The 13,874-nt window shown below is 37.9% G+C and overlaps 1 protein-coding gene across 4 annotated transcripts in view; it reads left to right on the forward strand.

Moving 5' to 3' along the window:
• The window catches only part of LOC109479196, a 46,470-nt gene extending 40,776 nt beyond the window's left edge, over positions 1–5,694 (forward strand). For all 4 annotated transcript variants that reach the window (XM_019781087.1, XM_019781089.1, XM_019781090.1 and 1 more), the window contains 3 exons: positions 506–605; positions 1,101–1,239; positions 1,922–5,694. In XM_019781087.1, coding sequence (XP_019636646.1) covers positions 506–605; positions 1,101–1,239; positions 1,922–2,091 — 409 coding nt within the window. In that variant the 3' untranslated portion in view covers positions 2,092–5,694. The remainder of the gene's footprint in view (positions 1–505; positions 606–1,100; positions 1,240–1,921) is intronic.
• The last annotated feature ends 8,180 nt before the right edge of the window (positions 5,695–13,874 follow it).

Consider the following 13,874-nt stretch of genomic DNA (forward strand, 5'->3'; position numbering starts at 1 on the left):
ATCAATTTTTTTTGTAACTTATGGTATATTTTTGCTCATTTTTGCAACTGTTTTGTACGATTTACAGTATGGTTGAAAACTTTTTTTTTTTTGGAAACGGCCAAAAATTCATGCGCGCGAATGTCATCCATATAATCAAATCAACATGGCCTAACCGGTAAACTGCCTTTAGATAAAGCATACAAGTTTTATACAGTAAGTACAAGCTGTGTAAGGCCAGACTGTAGTAAGGTTTTGAACGACTCACACCAGGATGGACCCCAGCAATAGGCGCTTATCATTGTAGAGTGTACAATCCATCATCAAATGGTGCTCATTTTCAATCATGTTTGGACAAAATGGACAGAACCTTTGGTCATTTGGTATTTTCTTGTATCGGCCCATTTCTATGTTTCATTTATGATACCTGATTCTTAATTTTGTGATCGCTTTTTGGATATTTAAACATGTAACTACCAACACAGATGAACTTTCATGACACATGTTGATTGTTGTTTCCCCCCAGCCCTCCCACAGCAGCAGCACCAGAGTGGATAGAACACCCCGGTGCTGTCGTCACTCCCATCAAAAACATCCCTGCCTTCGACAAGTTTGTACAGAGCCACGTAAGTACACAACTCTTCTTATACATTGTAGGTTGACCTCTCTATCTCCCTATCTATATCTGTCATTTTTTACACGTATGTTAAACATCTTGTGTTGTTTTCATTTTATTACCTTTTAAATCCATCCAGGGTTGCCAGAAAAACAGACATGACTTGTTGAATTCTATATGGAAAATACTGTAGATAACTGAAACTGTATATGTCGATGAAGGCTAGATATCTGAGAAGATGTTTATTTATGAAATACAAAATTAGTCAAGCTACTGAAATACCACTATCTTTTGTCAGTGACTGAGAATGTGTCTGAAAACAAATTTAACCTACCTGTATATATAAAAGAGTATCTGAAACTTAATTTGTGTATATTTTACAGTTTTTTACACTGTATTATGATTTACTTCTCAAGTTATCAGAAGAAGTAGACTTTATGTATTTCTCCAATCACCGGATGTTTCCTAGTTATGCTTGAACTTGAGGTATTTATTTATTTCCTAGGAGCACACCCTGATCCTTTTCTACAAGAAAGAGCTGCAGAAGTACAAAGAAGCGAAGGGACCTTTCCAGAAAACAGCTACTGCCTTTCAAGATGACAACAACAAGCAGTTTGCTGTAGTTGACTGTGAAGCAGCTACAGGTGGGTATTACAGAACATTTGATGTTGTCCTTATCCCTCAAGGTGCTTTTTGTGAAAAGGAAGGAAAGGAAAGGTCTCCCGTGCCCGTATGCCGAGCGTGGGGTGGTGCCCATCTCCATTTCTGTAGGGCGACACACAGTTGTGCAATGCATGATACAGCAGGGGGCTAGTCCGCTGGTAGTGCTGTGTGTTTGACACCCTTTCTCGTATGTGCTGAGTGCTAAGCAGAGAGAGAAGTGTGTACCATTTTTAAAGTCTTTGGTATGACCCCGGCCGGGGTTTGAACTCATGACCTCCCGGTTACACTCTACCAATTGAGCTATTGCACTGCTACCTATTGAGCTATTGCACTGCTTTTTGTGACATTTTCTTTAAACCAACTCCGTATCTAAAGGCCAATATGAGCGACCACGGCCAGTGAGTGCTAGGCAAATAGCAGGTAACAGTTGGCTGATTTGCCTATATAATAAATGCCGCAGAAGGCCATCATGTGCCAGCTTGTCGTAAAAGTCGCTATGTATCGCAAATTCACAATCGTATATTAAACCAACTTTGTATTCCTGTGGTTTAGCAGCTTTTTTGGGGCTGGAATGTTTTTTATTTGCCCGCATGCACTAGCTTGAGAGGATGTGATCCATAAAATTAAGTCAGTGTGGCCTAAACAACATTTGTGTTTTTTCAGACCTGTGTTTGCGTGTTGGCATCATCCCAGAGTCCCTTCCAACCATCAAATTCTACGTCAGCGGCAAGTTCTCCACAAACTACAAAGATCCGGTCACGAACGCAGACCTCTACAACTTCATGAACACAGCCAGTACCATACCAAAAACAGACGCCAGGGAAGAGTTATAACAGTAGCTAACTCCATAGGTGGGAGAATAAGCTAGATCACAGTTTGAATTGTGCATGCATGCGTGCGTGTGTGCGTGTGTGTGTGTATGTGTGTGATCAAAATTGAAGCCTCCTAACTTGTTAACAGTCTTTGTTAAAACAGTTTCAGTTTAGTTTAGTTTATTCATAAAAAAAACCAGTCTCGCAGCCTGTACAAAAACATGCTGAATAACACTGATTTTTTACAGCTTCTTGTCTGGCAAATACAAATTAACATTGTAATACATACTATACAAACACACAAACAAAAACATTACAAAAAGCCTCACATGGGCACTAAAGTCAAGACCAGAGAGTCCTCAGAGTCTTACTGCGAAGACTTGTTGTACAGGCTTGAAAGCTGTACAAGTTTATCTTCATTCAAGTTGCAACAGTAATTCACAGTGGAGCACCAGGCAGCAAAAGTTCATCTGTGCTGGTAGAAGTCATTATGAAACAAGTTTGAACTGTACTGCATATTGAACTGTATATTCCAACTCAAGAAATCGAAAATTTTTGCCTGTACACCTCTAGTTTTTGTCAAGGAATGAGCAGTCCATTGCTTCTGTTTTCTTGTCTATTCCACACTTTATATAATTATCCAGAAATGTTTTGTTTATTTCTCAGAGGCCTTCAACTTCACATATTGCACACATGTACAGTGCATCACACTACGCATGCACAGTCCAAACTGTGAACTAGCTCTTTGTAGGCAGCAAAATGCTCTTCAGCAAACTCAGAGTGTAACAGTTTTGGGTCGGCAAGTCATTTGAAGGGAAAATTCTTTTTAACAAACTTAAGGTTTTTCTCACAAGTTGTTCTTACAACTTGTCATGATCATCTGCCTTTTTTAGAGCGTAAAGACCACATGACAAGAAACAATCAGCTACATGCAGCGTACAAGTTACCAAATGTTGGCAGGGGAAAAATATGCTTGTGTGAAAATTAAAGAGCTTTACCTTCAAATGTCTAGGAATTAACTTGAATGTGTTAAACAGATAATTATGGAATGCAGGTTGACTTTTGTTGCACATGTGATACAAAGTTGGGCTGTAGTATTGGGTAGTGTATATGTACATGTATGTACAACGTAGGTACAGTAACACCAATATTTGAATAGATAATAAGATAAACATTATAAATCTATTTACAAGGTACCAAATGGCTGTTAGTTTTTGAGCTTGATAATGAAAATCTTTGAGTTTGAAAATCGTTGCAATATGCTAAGTTGGCTGGGAAAACGGAAATGAATCACTGGCAAACTTTGCAGGGCTCAAAATACTTTCATCTGCATACCTGTACCTGGCAAGTTTTCCTGCTCATATTCTTTACCTTATAGTCCATTAAAAACACTTCAAAAATGTTTCTGTTGGTACCATTTTTGATCTTGTTATCTTCTGTATTCAAAGATGTTGCTGTGAACAATTCAAAATAATTTGGGCCACAACTGGCCAAATTTCCCCCTAGCTTCGTATGCTGGTGTGATTATGAACCAGTGCAGATTACATGTACATTAATATATACATAAAAATTATGTAGACAAAGAAAATTTCTGCCTATAGTTCCATTCTTACCTGCATAAGCAGCTAGACAGTATTTTGAGCCCTGCTTTGTATTTCATATTGGGGCTGTAGCGACTGATTGTTAAAGGGAAATTAATATGCGCATTTTAATGAGGCTCCGTTCTGGTGAGCTCTTTTGTACCAAATTGTAGGCTAGTCAGCAGCCATCAGGAATGGCCGTATAGACTGGTAAAAATTAGCCTCGTAACAGGCTCTGCAACTGGGGCCTTTTTTTAATGAGATTTTATAATGCGCTCTTTTCTTATGGCATTATCACTTCTATTTCTTGTAACAGATCAGCATAGGTCCCGTTCCACTCTTTGTAGAGCATAGGGGTGGTGCCCATCTCCATTTCTGTAGCCCTTGGGCCACACAGTTGAAAGCACTACAACAGTGGGCTAGCCTCGTAAATTTCAGCACTCAAAGGAAATTGAAAAATGCTGGGTTGGCGCAAGTAACCCAAGTATGAATAGAAGTGATACGCCATAAGAAAAAAAGCGCTTTATAAGAGACAAAAAAGCCCCAGTTTTAGAGCTTATTGTATCCAGAACTGTGCTTAATATATGTAGTCTTGTGTCAGAATGGGTCAGGATCAGGCATGGTTCTGGATAGTCTCCACATATCCAAGAACATAGATTTGCCCAGGCATGATTCTGGATATGCATGGACTATCCAAAACCATACCTAGTTCTGAATAAAGCACAGTTCTGGATGCAACAAGCCAGCTAAGAAGGCTATAGAAAGGTATGGTCAGAATAAGCCTTCTCCAAATCTCCCATTCTTAGATTTCTAACCATTTGTAGGCAAATCTATATATTTGTAGATAGAGTGAATGGGTATGGCTGGATGAGAATCGCAGTGCAGTTAAAAAGAAAGACAGATTTTTAGGCCGACGTACATGTATGATACTGTATACAATGGGGTGTAAGATAATTTCGAGGATGTTATGTTACTAACAGAGAAAGCAGTATTTGTTTTCGAAATTATGATAAGATGTACAATTAATTAGGATGATAGAGACCAAGAGCACCTTCTTGGTACAATCAAACTTGTGTTTTGTGGCCAGGTGGTCACTAGTAAAGGTTTACCGTAATGCTTCCAATTCTCTCCAAGTATTCAATGTACTGGCCACAGGTACATGTAATAAGGCTAGTCATCACAACACAGTCACTATTGCTTTGGTTTGTAGAACCTAGATAGGATAGAATTACCTTACTGTTGATTATAACTATAAGGAATTAATGTTTAGCTAACTGATTTTGGTGTCAAAAGTGCTTCCTGTTAACTTTCATGCGCAGTAAATGTCAAAATAGACATTTTTTTCTGAAATTGCTGGCAAAAAAATTCTCTTTTTTTAAGTTGCCAACTTCTCAGCTCCTGTGCCATGTTACTGAAAAGAAATTGATGAGCTTCTTGATCAAAAGTCTTGAGGTTTACTTGTTTTGATTTTGCAACTTATTATTAGTGAGGCTGCAGACATGTCTCCCAGAAAAGTTGTAAAAATTGCGTCTATTTTGCTGATTTTGCAGCTACCGTTGCACACTGATTCAATTCGTTCTTCCTTGTTGAAAAAGATTTGAAGAAAAATACTTTTTTTTTTGTTTATCTAGATCTTAGAGTCAATTTATTCTCTAGCAGGTGGCGTTTAATTCTTCTGAATCATGATTGTTGATAATCTATGCATAAAAATGTGTTAAACCATAGATTATAATGATATGTAGTCTATCTAGCCTATTTATTTTACTGGGCCTCCCATATCAACTCTCTCACAATATTTGTAAGAGAGCGAATATATATAGGAGCCTAGGTAAACTGAATAGGACAGCAACCAGACTAGATGTAATAGATATGATATACTACTAGTGTTTTTGTTATATACAAGACAATTTTGTGATGAGTTAGTATGAAAGCAGCTGCCAGCATTTGTATTACATTCTATACGGTGCAATGTAAGATGGTTTACGTTGTAGCTAAGAATGAAAATTACACTATGATTATTGTAGTTTTCTGAATGTATGACTAAGGTTAACATTAAGGTGTAAATATATGAACATGACTGGTAATCACATACAATATGAAAGCTTTTTTCTTTTTTTCTGGTATCTTTATGAAGCTCTGATTTCCTACCATAGAAAATCTGAAGCAGCTATTTTTTAGACTTAGCACATTCCATTCTTCTACATTACCATTTACGGCCACACCAATTTTATTTGTTGGTTCTTAGATGTTTAAAGATATGATCAACTGATACAATATAATGAAAACAAAGCCTGAGGACCAGGTTTATGCCCTGTTACACTCAGTTGTATGGAGTGAATTCAAAGTTTTCAAGTTTCAAAATATTTTCACATTAAAATATACAAGAACCAAGGAAATGAATTGGTTTGGTCCTATCTCTTCCCAGATGTATTGAATTGATTAAAAAACTTCTTTGCTTTCCTAAAAGTTTATTTTCAAAAGAGGGATGCTGAGATCCTTTGAGATGACTCAACAGGTAGAAATCATTGCAGATGTCTGTAAGATTTTTCTTGGCAGAATCACTCACTCACTATCCTGGTTTAGAATCTTGAAGAAAAACTGCCCAGTTGTGTCTCAGTACTTCACTAGTAGGTGTACAGGTTTTGCGGATACATTTGATATCAGTGACTGTTCATCTTCGGAAGCAAATTGGCAATAAACAGGACGTTTTCCTGAACTGCTTGTCTCTCTTGTGATTTCACATATTTATGCATCATATAGGAGGAGAGTTACTTTGTTGTTATACTGTATTTTGCTCAATACCACTCACGCAAAGTCTGTCAGAGTGCCTAGCTAAGTGCCTAGCTAAGTATGTTGTTACTTTTTCTTAATCTTCAGAAAATATAACGTTATGTGAATACAAATTGTTGATGAAATAAAGATCTTGTTGATATACAGACTTCCATGTACTATATGCTGTATATAAACACATCAATCTCTCGCTTTTCCATGGGTGTTCTGTTGTGTCAAACAAAACGTCTAGTACAGTATTGACTCTCCAAGCAGAGGTTTGGGGTCATTTTTAGCATGTTTTTAGACTTTTTATAGGGGTTTCTCTTTTGCACTGGAATTTTTTTCACCCAACCCAACAAAAATTCCAGTGCAAAAGAGAAACCCCGACAAAAAAGCCTAAAAACACGTCAAAAATATCCCCATACCTCTGCTTGGAGAGTAACAGTATTGAGACCACAACTACAATACTTAATACATGGAACTGATGGTGAGTTCAGCACCAAGGAGAGGTCCAAACGTGGGGCCTCCTATTTAACAAATAGGGGATACGTCAAAAAGTTTCCGTTATAAACACTTGCTGTGGCAGAAGGTATCCTGATCGTTGGGTTAGGCACGGAAAACAAGTTTAAAATTAGGCAGTGAGAATAATTACTTTTGATTGGTGGCTGAATGTTGATGGTTAATTATCAAGAGCAATCATGATTAATCACGACACACCCCTACGTAATGTCACACGTGGTACGGTCCGTTCGACCATAGTGCAGTGCAGCTCAGCTGTGGGAGTGCGGCGTGTCGTGGGTGAATTCTCTCCAACTTTTGGGTAAATTTTCGGCTTTTTGTCCACAAATTATCCGTCTAAAGTGTACAGTGTATCGTCTGAACGTTGCCAGGTCGGATTTATGCCGTTCTTTGGATGTTTGGAGGAGAAAAGTCGTGTTTCCTGGCAGGGCGAAATTTGGAGAAGAAACGAAAATGGCGACTGCCATGGCGGGAAGGACGGCGTGGTGCTGAGAAGACTCGTTCGTTCTTGCGAAGTAAGACAACAAACTATCTCCTTGAATGTACGTGTTTGTACTTCCAACAAACCTGTAGCAACAGACCACGTTATAATTTGTTATGTTAACCTTTATTTTTCCGTAGAAATTTGCGTTTCGTGGAACACTATTCTCGTGCACGTGGTGTGTTAGGTCATAATTTTTGTACTTGAGTATTTTTCCATAGTTTCTTGACTATCATGGTTTTAGGGAACACTGAATATATTTCCATTGTATTGAGTGGCATTGAAAAGAGCTAGGAGCAAATTTCGCTGCTAAAAACGTTTTGTTGGAAATTTCCTCAGTTTGGTCATTCCTTTTGGAATGTTCCGCACGTGTGCATAATTAAACCCACTCAACGTTCCCGCCAAAAACGTCACTTTAATTAAAGGCATCAAATGCAGTTTTTAGAGCTTAGAAACCCGATTTTTCAAGGCCAATATTCTAGTAATTTATCTATATAGTGAGTTGAAACCACAGTATCCCAATGTACTAGTATATAATTTGACCCTCATGGAGCAAAACTTACCAAAATTCTGACGGAAAATGGTTACTGGAAGGGCCCTGGAATGATTTTTAGGGTACCACCCATAAAATAAAGGACTCATCTTGGAGCTTGTTTCTGCAGTTTTAAATGCCCAAAGTATGACTCAAATGTGCTAATGTGAAGCAGTGTGTGTCAATATCTGAAAGATTGCCTTATTAAGAATATTTCCAATTTTGATCCCCTGACATCACATCGGATGCCTTTAAACAAGACTTCCAGAGCTAAAATTATCTGGGTGATAATGTAACATTATGCATTTCTAGATCTGAGCACCCAAAATTAAACCTGTGCACAAGTGAAAAAAAGTTTAATAATACACTATTTGATTTTGTTAGGTGTATCATTGCTTTTGTATTTTACTGGATTTTATACTTCATTGTCAATTTGTATCTGTTGGTATAAATTGTATGAAGCAGTCACTGCAGTTGCTTGGTTTGATTTTGAGGATGTACTATGCAATTTTGGTCCTTATTGTATCATTTATACATAGTATGTATAGCTAGTGTTAGTGCTTTGTTAGTGACATCACAGATAGCCAGTGTCTTGTTTCATAAACCCCATTCCCACTAAGGCCACAGCAAGTAAGTATGTAACATTACAAGTGTGTAACTTCTAATGTCTGTATAGTTAGGTGGCTGCTGACTGATGCAGTATTGGGGACTCCTGTCTGAACCTGACAAGACAGATTGGACCAGACCAGATGATTTGAAGACCCAAGAGGAATATCAGGTCAGAAAAATCCCAATTCTGTATTTTATCTGCAGCTATTTGGTATTATTTTAGACACGTGTGTAACTTCTAATGTCTGTATAGTTAGGTGGCTGCTGACTGATGCAGTAGTGGGGCCTCCTGTCTGAACCTGACAAGAGAGGATTGGACCAGACCAGACCAGGCGACCCCAGAAGACCCTAGAAGAATATCAGGTGAGAAAAATCTTAATTATGCATTTAGCAAATTCCACTTGCTTGGTGTATTTGAGGAGAGTGTGTAATTTGTTTTATGGCCATTAATTCAGTGTTGTTTTTGCATCACACTAATTATCCTTATTACATGTAGGTGTGTCCTGACGTTCCTGTGCTGACTGGGAGAAACCTGCGATGACCAGTGACTCCTGTCGAATGCAGACCAAATGAGGGCTAATATAGCAAACCAGTTGACTTGAAGACACAGAACATTTGAGACACAGCACAGAAGAAGACCAAGACGTTGAACTGGTAAGTTTGTATTTCCAAACATACATTTGAAAGGTTGACATGTTACAAAGATAACCTACATAGTGCCATCAGTGACAGTTTTGTCTGTATTGAATATAAAGTTAACATTTTTGGTTCTACATCCTTTTTTTGTAAAATGTAATCAGATTTAGCTATAAGTACATCAGATTCTGATTCGATGATGGTTAAACATGCATGGTATGTTGTAAGTTAAGACATCAGGCCGATAATATTTTGTAACAGTATCGAGGAATTTACCTAGATCTTTAATTCACAATTGGCAGTTATGCCTTAAGTAATTTTTGCTGCAGGCAATATTTCCTGCAGTTGGTGATACACAAATTACTGTAAATCACTTTATGTGGAGGCAGCAGGTGCAGCAAAAAGAAAGTTGGCATATTATTTGTTCACGGTTATGATAAGTTTGTGGTACAGAAGTGGCCGTGAAAACCATGAATACGAAAGTACTGTGAAAAATCGTAATTTACAGTGAATCTTAGACCACACCAATTTAATGGTCTTTCTTGGTTCACAGATTTGCCTGCAGCTTTATTCTTTTATGATTTCCAAAAAAAATATGTTGACATTTTGGCACCAGCAGATGAAGCAAAGTCCTTGACTTTGTTGGTATTGTAAATTTTTCTATTCATCCATGCAGTGATTTGATTGAAAGTTTTAAAATTCATTGTCTGAATTGTGAACCAGCCCAGTTTCTTGAATTTGTGGCTTGCATAGTACTTGGAGTATCAAGGGATGCCAGGAGGACTAAAATTGTTTTGCCTAGACTGCATTGCTTTATTGAAATTATAACCAAAATCTTTGATAAAATTGGTGTGACCATAGCACAACATTGTAAACATTTACTTATGATGCCAATCGTTGCTTTCAATACACTGACTTTCGTTCTCTGTTTTCAAGACGACATTGTGGATGATCCGGAGACCGGACTATAGCAGAATGAAGGACCAGACTTTTGTTGGCAGATCTCAACCTGAGTGTGTAAAAGAAGATGGGGAGGTGTGAGTATGTTTCCTTATTAACACGAGACAACACTCCACAGTCACACACTTGCACTCGCAGTTCTCTCTTTTGCCCAGCTCACTCTACTCTTGAGGGTCGGCAAGCCTTTTTTTAGGTGAAGAGCCATTTGACATTAATCATAGCCGGCGACTTAAATTCCATGGGAAAGGACACTGAAAAATTCTTTGTATGGTATATTATTAGTTGTCAATGCCAAATTGCCGAAAAATTGTCTCTTTGGACCTCTAAAGTTAAATTCTGTGAACCCGTAGATTGAGTGAAATTCTTCTGCCAAAAAGCTAATGAATTTGACGTTGTCGTCTTTGTATCGTATATAGTGGAATGCCAAATTGCCCAAAAATTGTTGCTTTCGACCTGTAAGCTTTTAAATTCTCCTGCCAAAAAACTTAATAACCTAGTTGGCCCTTCCCTTTCAATGCCACGTTGTTATCCTGAATTCTAATTTTAAGTGTCACTGAAGAATTTTTCATCTTGTTTAGTTGAATATGCCAAATTGCCCGAGAATTGTCTCTTTGGACCTTAACACTTAAATTCTCTTGCCAAAAAGTATCTTAGCCGGCCTCTTCGTATCGTATGATTGCCAAATTACTCCAAAATTGTCTCTTTGGACCATTGTTTGCACTTAAATTCTCCTGCCCAAAAACTTAGCTGGCCACATCAATCTCACATTGATTCCTTGCGAAGTCCATTTTCCCGCCAAAAAAAACTAATTGGCACCCTCACCTGGTTAATTAATTGGATTAAGTTTTCCCGCCAAAAAACTTAGTATATGGAGCACTCTAACCTTGAACTTGTGCCCCCCTCCCCACTCTTCCTGCCCACCTCCCACACTTCTTCCACAACTCACACAGTATGTTAGTTACACTTTTCCAACTCTCTGGATTTCTTCGAACATGTAGTCACCAAACTCTACCACCCAAACAGTAATGGTTAATCGAGTGAAGTTTTCCCGCCACTTAGACTTCAGAATAATCTCTCGCTCTCCTGGTCAGTCAATTGCACTGGTATACTGATGTGTCGAAGCATCAATGTCTCCGGAAAGACATCCCTCGGGGAGTACACTTAGTGCATTGACCGACCAGGAGAGCGAGAGATTATTCTGAAGTCTAAGTGGTGGGAAAACTTCACTCGATTAACCATTACTGTTTGGGTGGTAGAGTTTGGTGACTACATGTTCGAAGAAATCCAGAGAGTTGGAAAAGTGTAACTAACATACTGTGTGAGTTGTGGAAGAAGTGCAGGAAGAGTGGGGAGGGGGGCACAAGTTCAAGGTTAGAGTGCTCCATATACTAAGTTTTTTGGCGGGAAAACTTAATCCAATTAATTAACCAGGTGAGGGTGCCAATTAGTTGGGGTTTTTTTGTGGGAAAATTGACTTTAAAAGGAATCAGCAAAACACTAAATGTTCTTTCAGTCTTGACTTTTGGAAACCTTGCCCAAATTTTCACACTTAAACACTGAAAACTGTCTACTGACTGCCTGAACTTCTGTAACTTAAACGACTGGGCTAAATCTTAATCATGGGAAGCTTTAACATTACATTTCAACTATATAAAACCTCTCACTCAACAGTCTATCTACAGTTATGTATCTTTTTACCTGCAACTCTGGGGCCGTCTTTGCTGCACAAATCTGACATTTTTGCTGTAGTCATGTTCCGATTGTGCTTTTTATTAAATCCTGAGTTTGAAGTGAATTAATCAATCTGAAGTTTGACAAATCAAAGTGGCCAGTTTTACTTCAGATCCGCCTTTTTAAGCGAATGACAACTTAACACCCCGCAAAATATTGACTCTTGCGCAACTGGCTAAAAGTCCACCCCCACAAACAAGTGCAAATAGGACTGTGGTGTCTCCTGAATTTCTGCAAAGTTTCCGTGCTGTACACGCTTTTTAAGTACCCTTGTTGGGCAAAATATACCTCGCGATATTTTGCCAAAAATGGACTCAGTACTTTAAAAGCATGTACAACACGGAAACTTCACAGAAATTCAGGAGACACCTATTTGTACTTGTTTGAGGTGGACAGGATTTTAGCCCTGTTGCACAAGGGCCAATATTTTGCAGGGCGTTAAGTTGTCATTCGCTTAAAAGGCGGAAGTAAAACTGTCAACTTCGATTTATGTAACTTCAGGTAGATTGATGAATTTGCTTCAAACGTGCTCGATTAATAAATGCGGAGCACAGTCTGGACATGACCACGGCAAAAAAAATCAGATTCGTACAACAAGGATGGTCCCAGAGTGGTCATTTGTGTTCATTCTCTAAAACAACACATCACTTTTAACTTAGAAAGTCACTGGAGAGTATATGATCCTCGTATTAATATTGATCTTTTGCAGAGACCACCGGGACCAGGAAAATAGATCCTGACCCACTGTCAAGGCCATACCTGCTGGTCACTGGACCTCTCACTGTGACTTGACTACAGGCTAAAGCCTACAACAGCCTGTCTACCTTTGAAATTACTACTTTTAACTTAGAAAGTCACTTGAGAGTATGTGATCCTCGTATTAATGTTCTATCTGTTGCAGAGACCACCGGGACCAGGAAAAGAGATCCTGACCCACTGTCAAGGCCATACCTGCTGGTCACTGGACTTTTACCAACCTCTCACTTTAAGTACTGTCTATACTACCTAAACTATCTGTGACATGACTACATTAAAAGTTACAAGAATGTTTACTAGAAAGCAGCTAGAGTAATTATTAATCCTTGCAAAAAGACTTTTGTTTTGCTGATTCCTCCCTTCAAACATCACACACAGCTTACCTGTAGTACATTTCACTCTACAGAAAGAAAGCACAACATTGCCTTGTCTATTATCTGTAAAGAAATAGGTCATATTTCTATCATTTTGTGACCAAAAGTATTTCCCCAGAAATCAACTCCATCATTGTTTCAAAAGGGTTTGTTGAATGCCTATAAATTGTGTTTTAAAATTAATTATTTGTATATTTTGTTGAATGAATAATCCTGCTTGTTATTTGACAACGAGAGACAAATGGATGGAATTTTAGGTAAATCAAAGTCTAGAATTGTATGTTGTTGTGTGCTTCTTGCAGATTCATAATTGCAAGCAAATCGCAGTGGAAAAATATAGCACAGCACTTAAAATCTCATGTTTATACAATCATGTAATATATTTTAGAGATCTAGAGTACTCCGGGTCAGAAGTGGATATTACGATTCATCCAACAACTTCTTATTCATTTGACCATGATCATCACAAAAATGTCTTTGTTTCATCTATTATTATTAAATTTTTAACCATGTTTGACCGTGTTTGAGTGCTTAAAACTGCACTATTGATCTTTGAATGTTTCATGTTTTATATTTGCTTTTTGTAATTGCTTGCTTCATCATCTGGGTTGTCATTTCTTCATACAAAGGATAATTTTTTTGAAATGACTTTAAAAAGGCAAAATCATAATACAGTTTTGTGGTTGTTTTGAACTAATTATATTCTGGACTTCCCTAGCTTGAAAGTTACAAACCTTGCATTTCGTACCGTCCTTGTTCCAAATCTTAGTTCTTTTTGTATTTTTTTGTAATCTTGACTGTGCATTGAAAAATCAGAAAACTATTTTGTCAGATACCAACATATGCCAAATCTT

The sequence above is a fragment of the Branchiostoma belcheri genome, unplaced genomic scaffold (assembly GCF_001625305.1).
Source record: "Branchiostoma belcheri isolate BF01 breed outbred unplaced genomic scaffold, Haploidv18h27 scaffold47, whole genome shotgun sequence".
NCBI classification, from domain to species: Eukaryota; Metazoa; Chordata; class Leptocardii; order Amphioxiformes; family Branchiostomatidae; genus Branchiostoma; species Branchiostoma belcheri.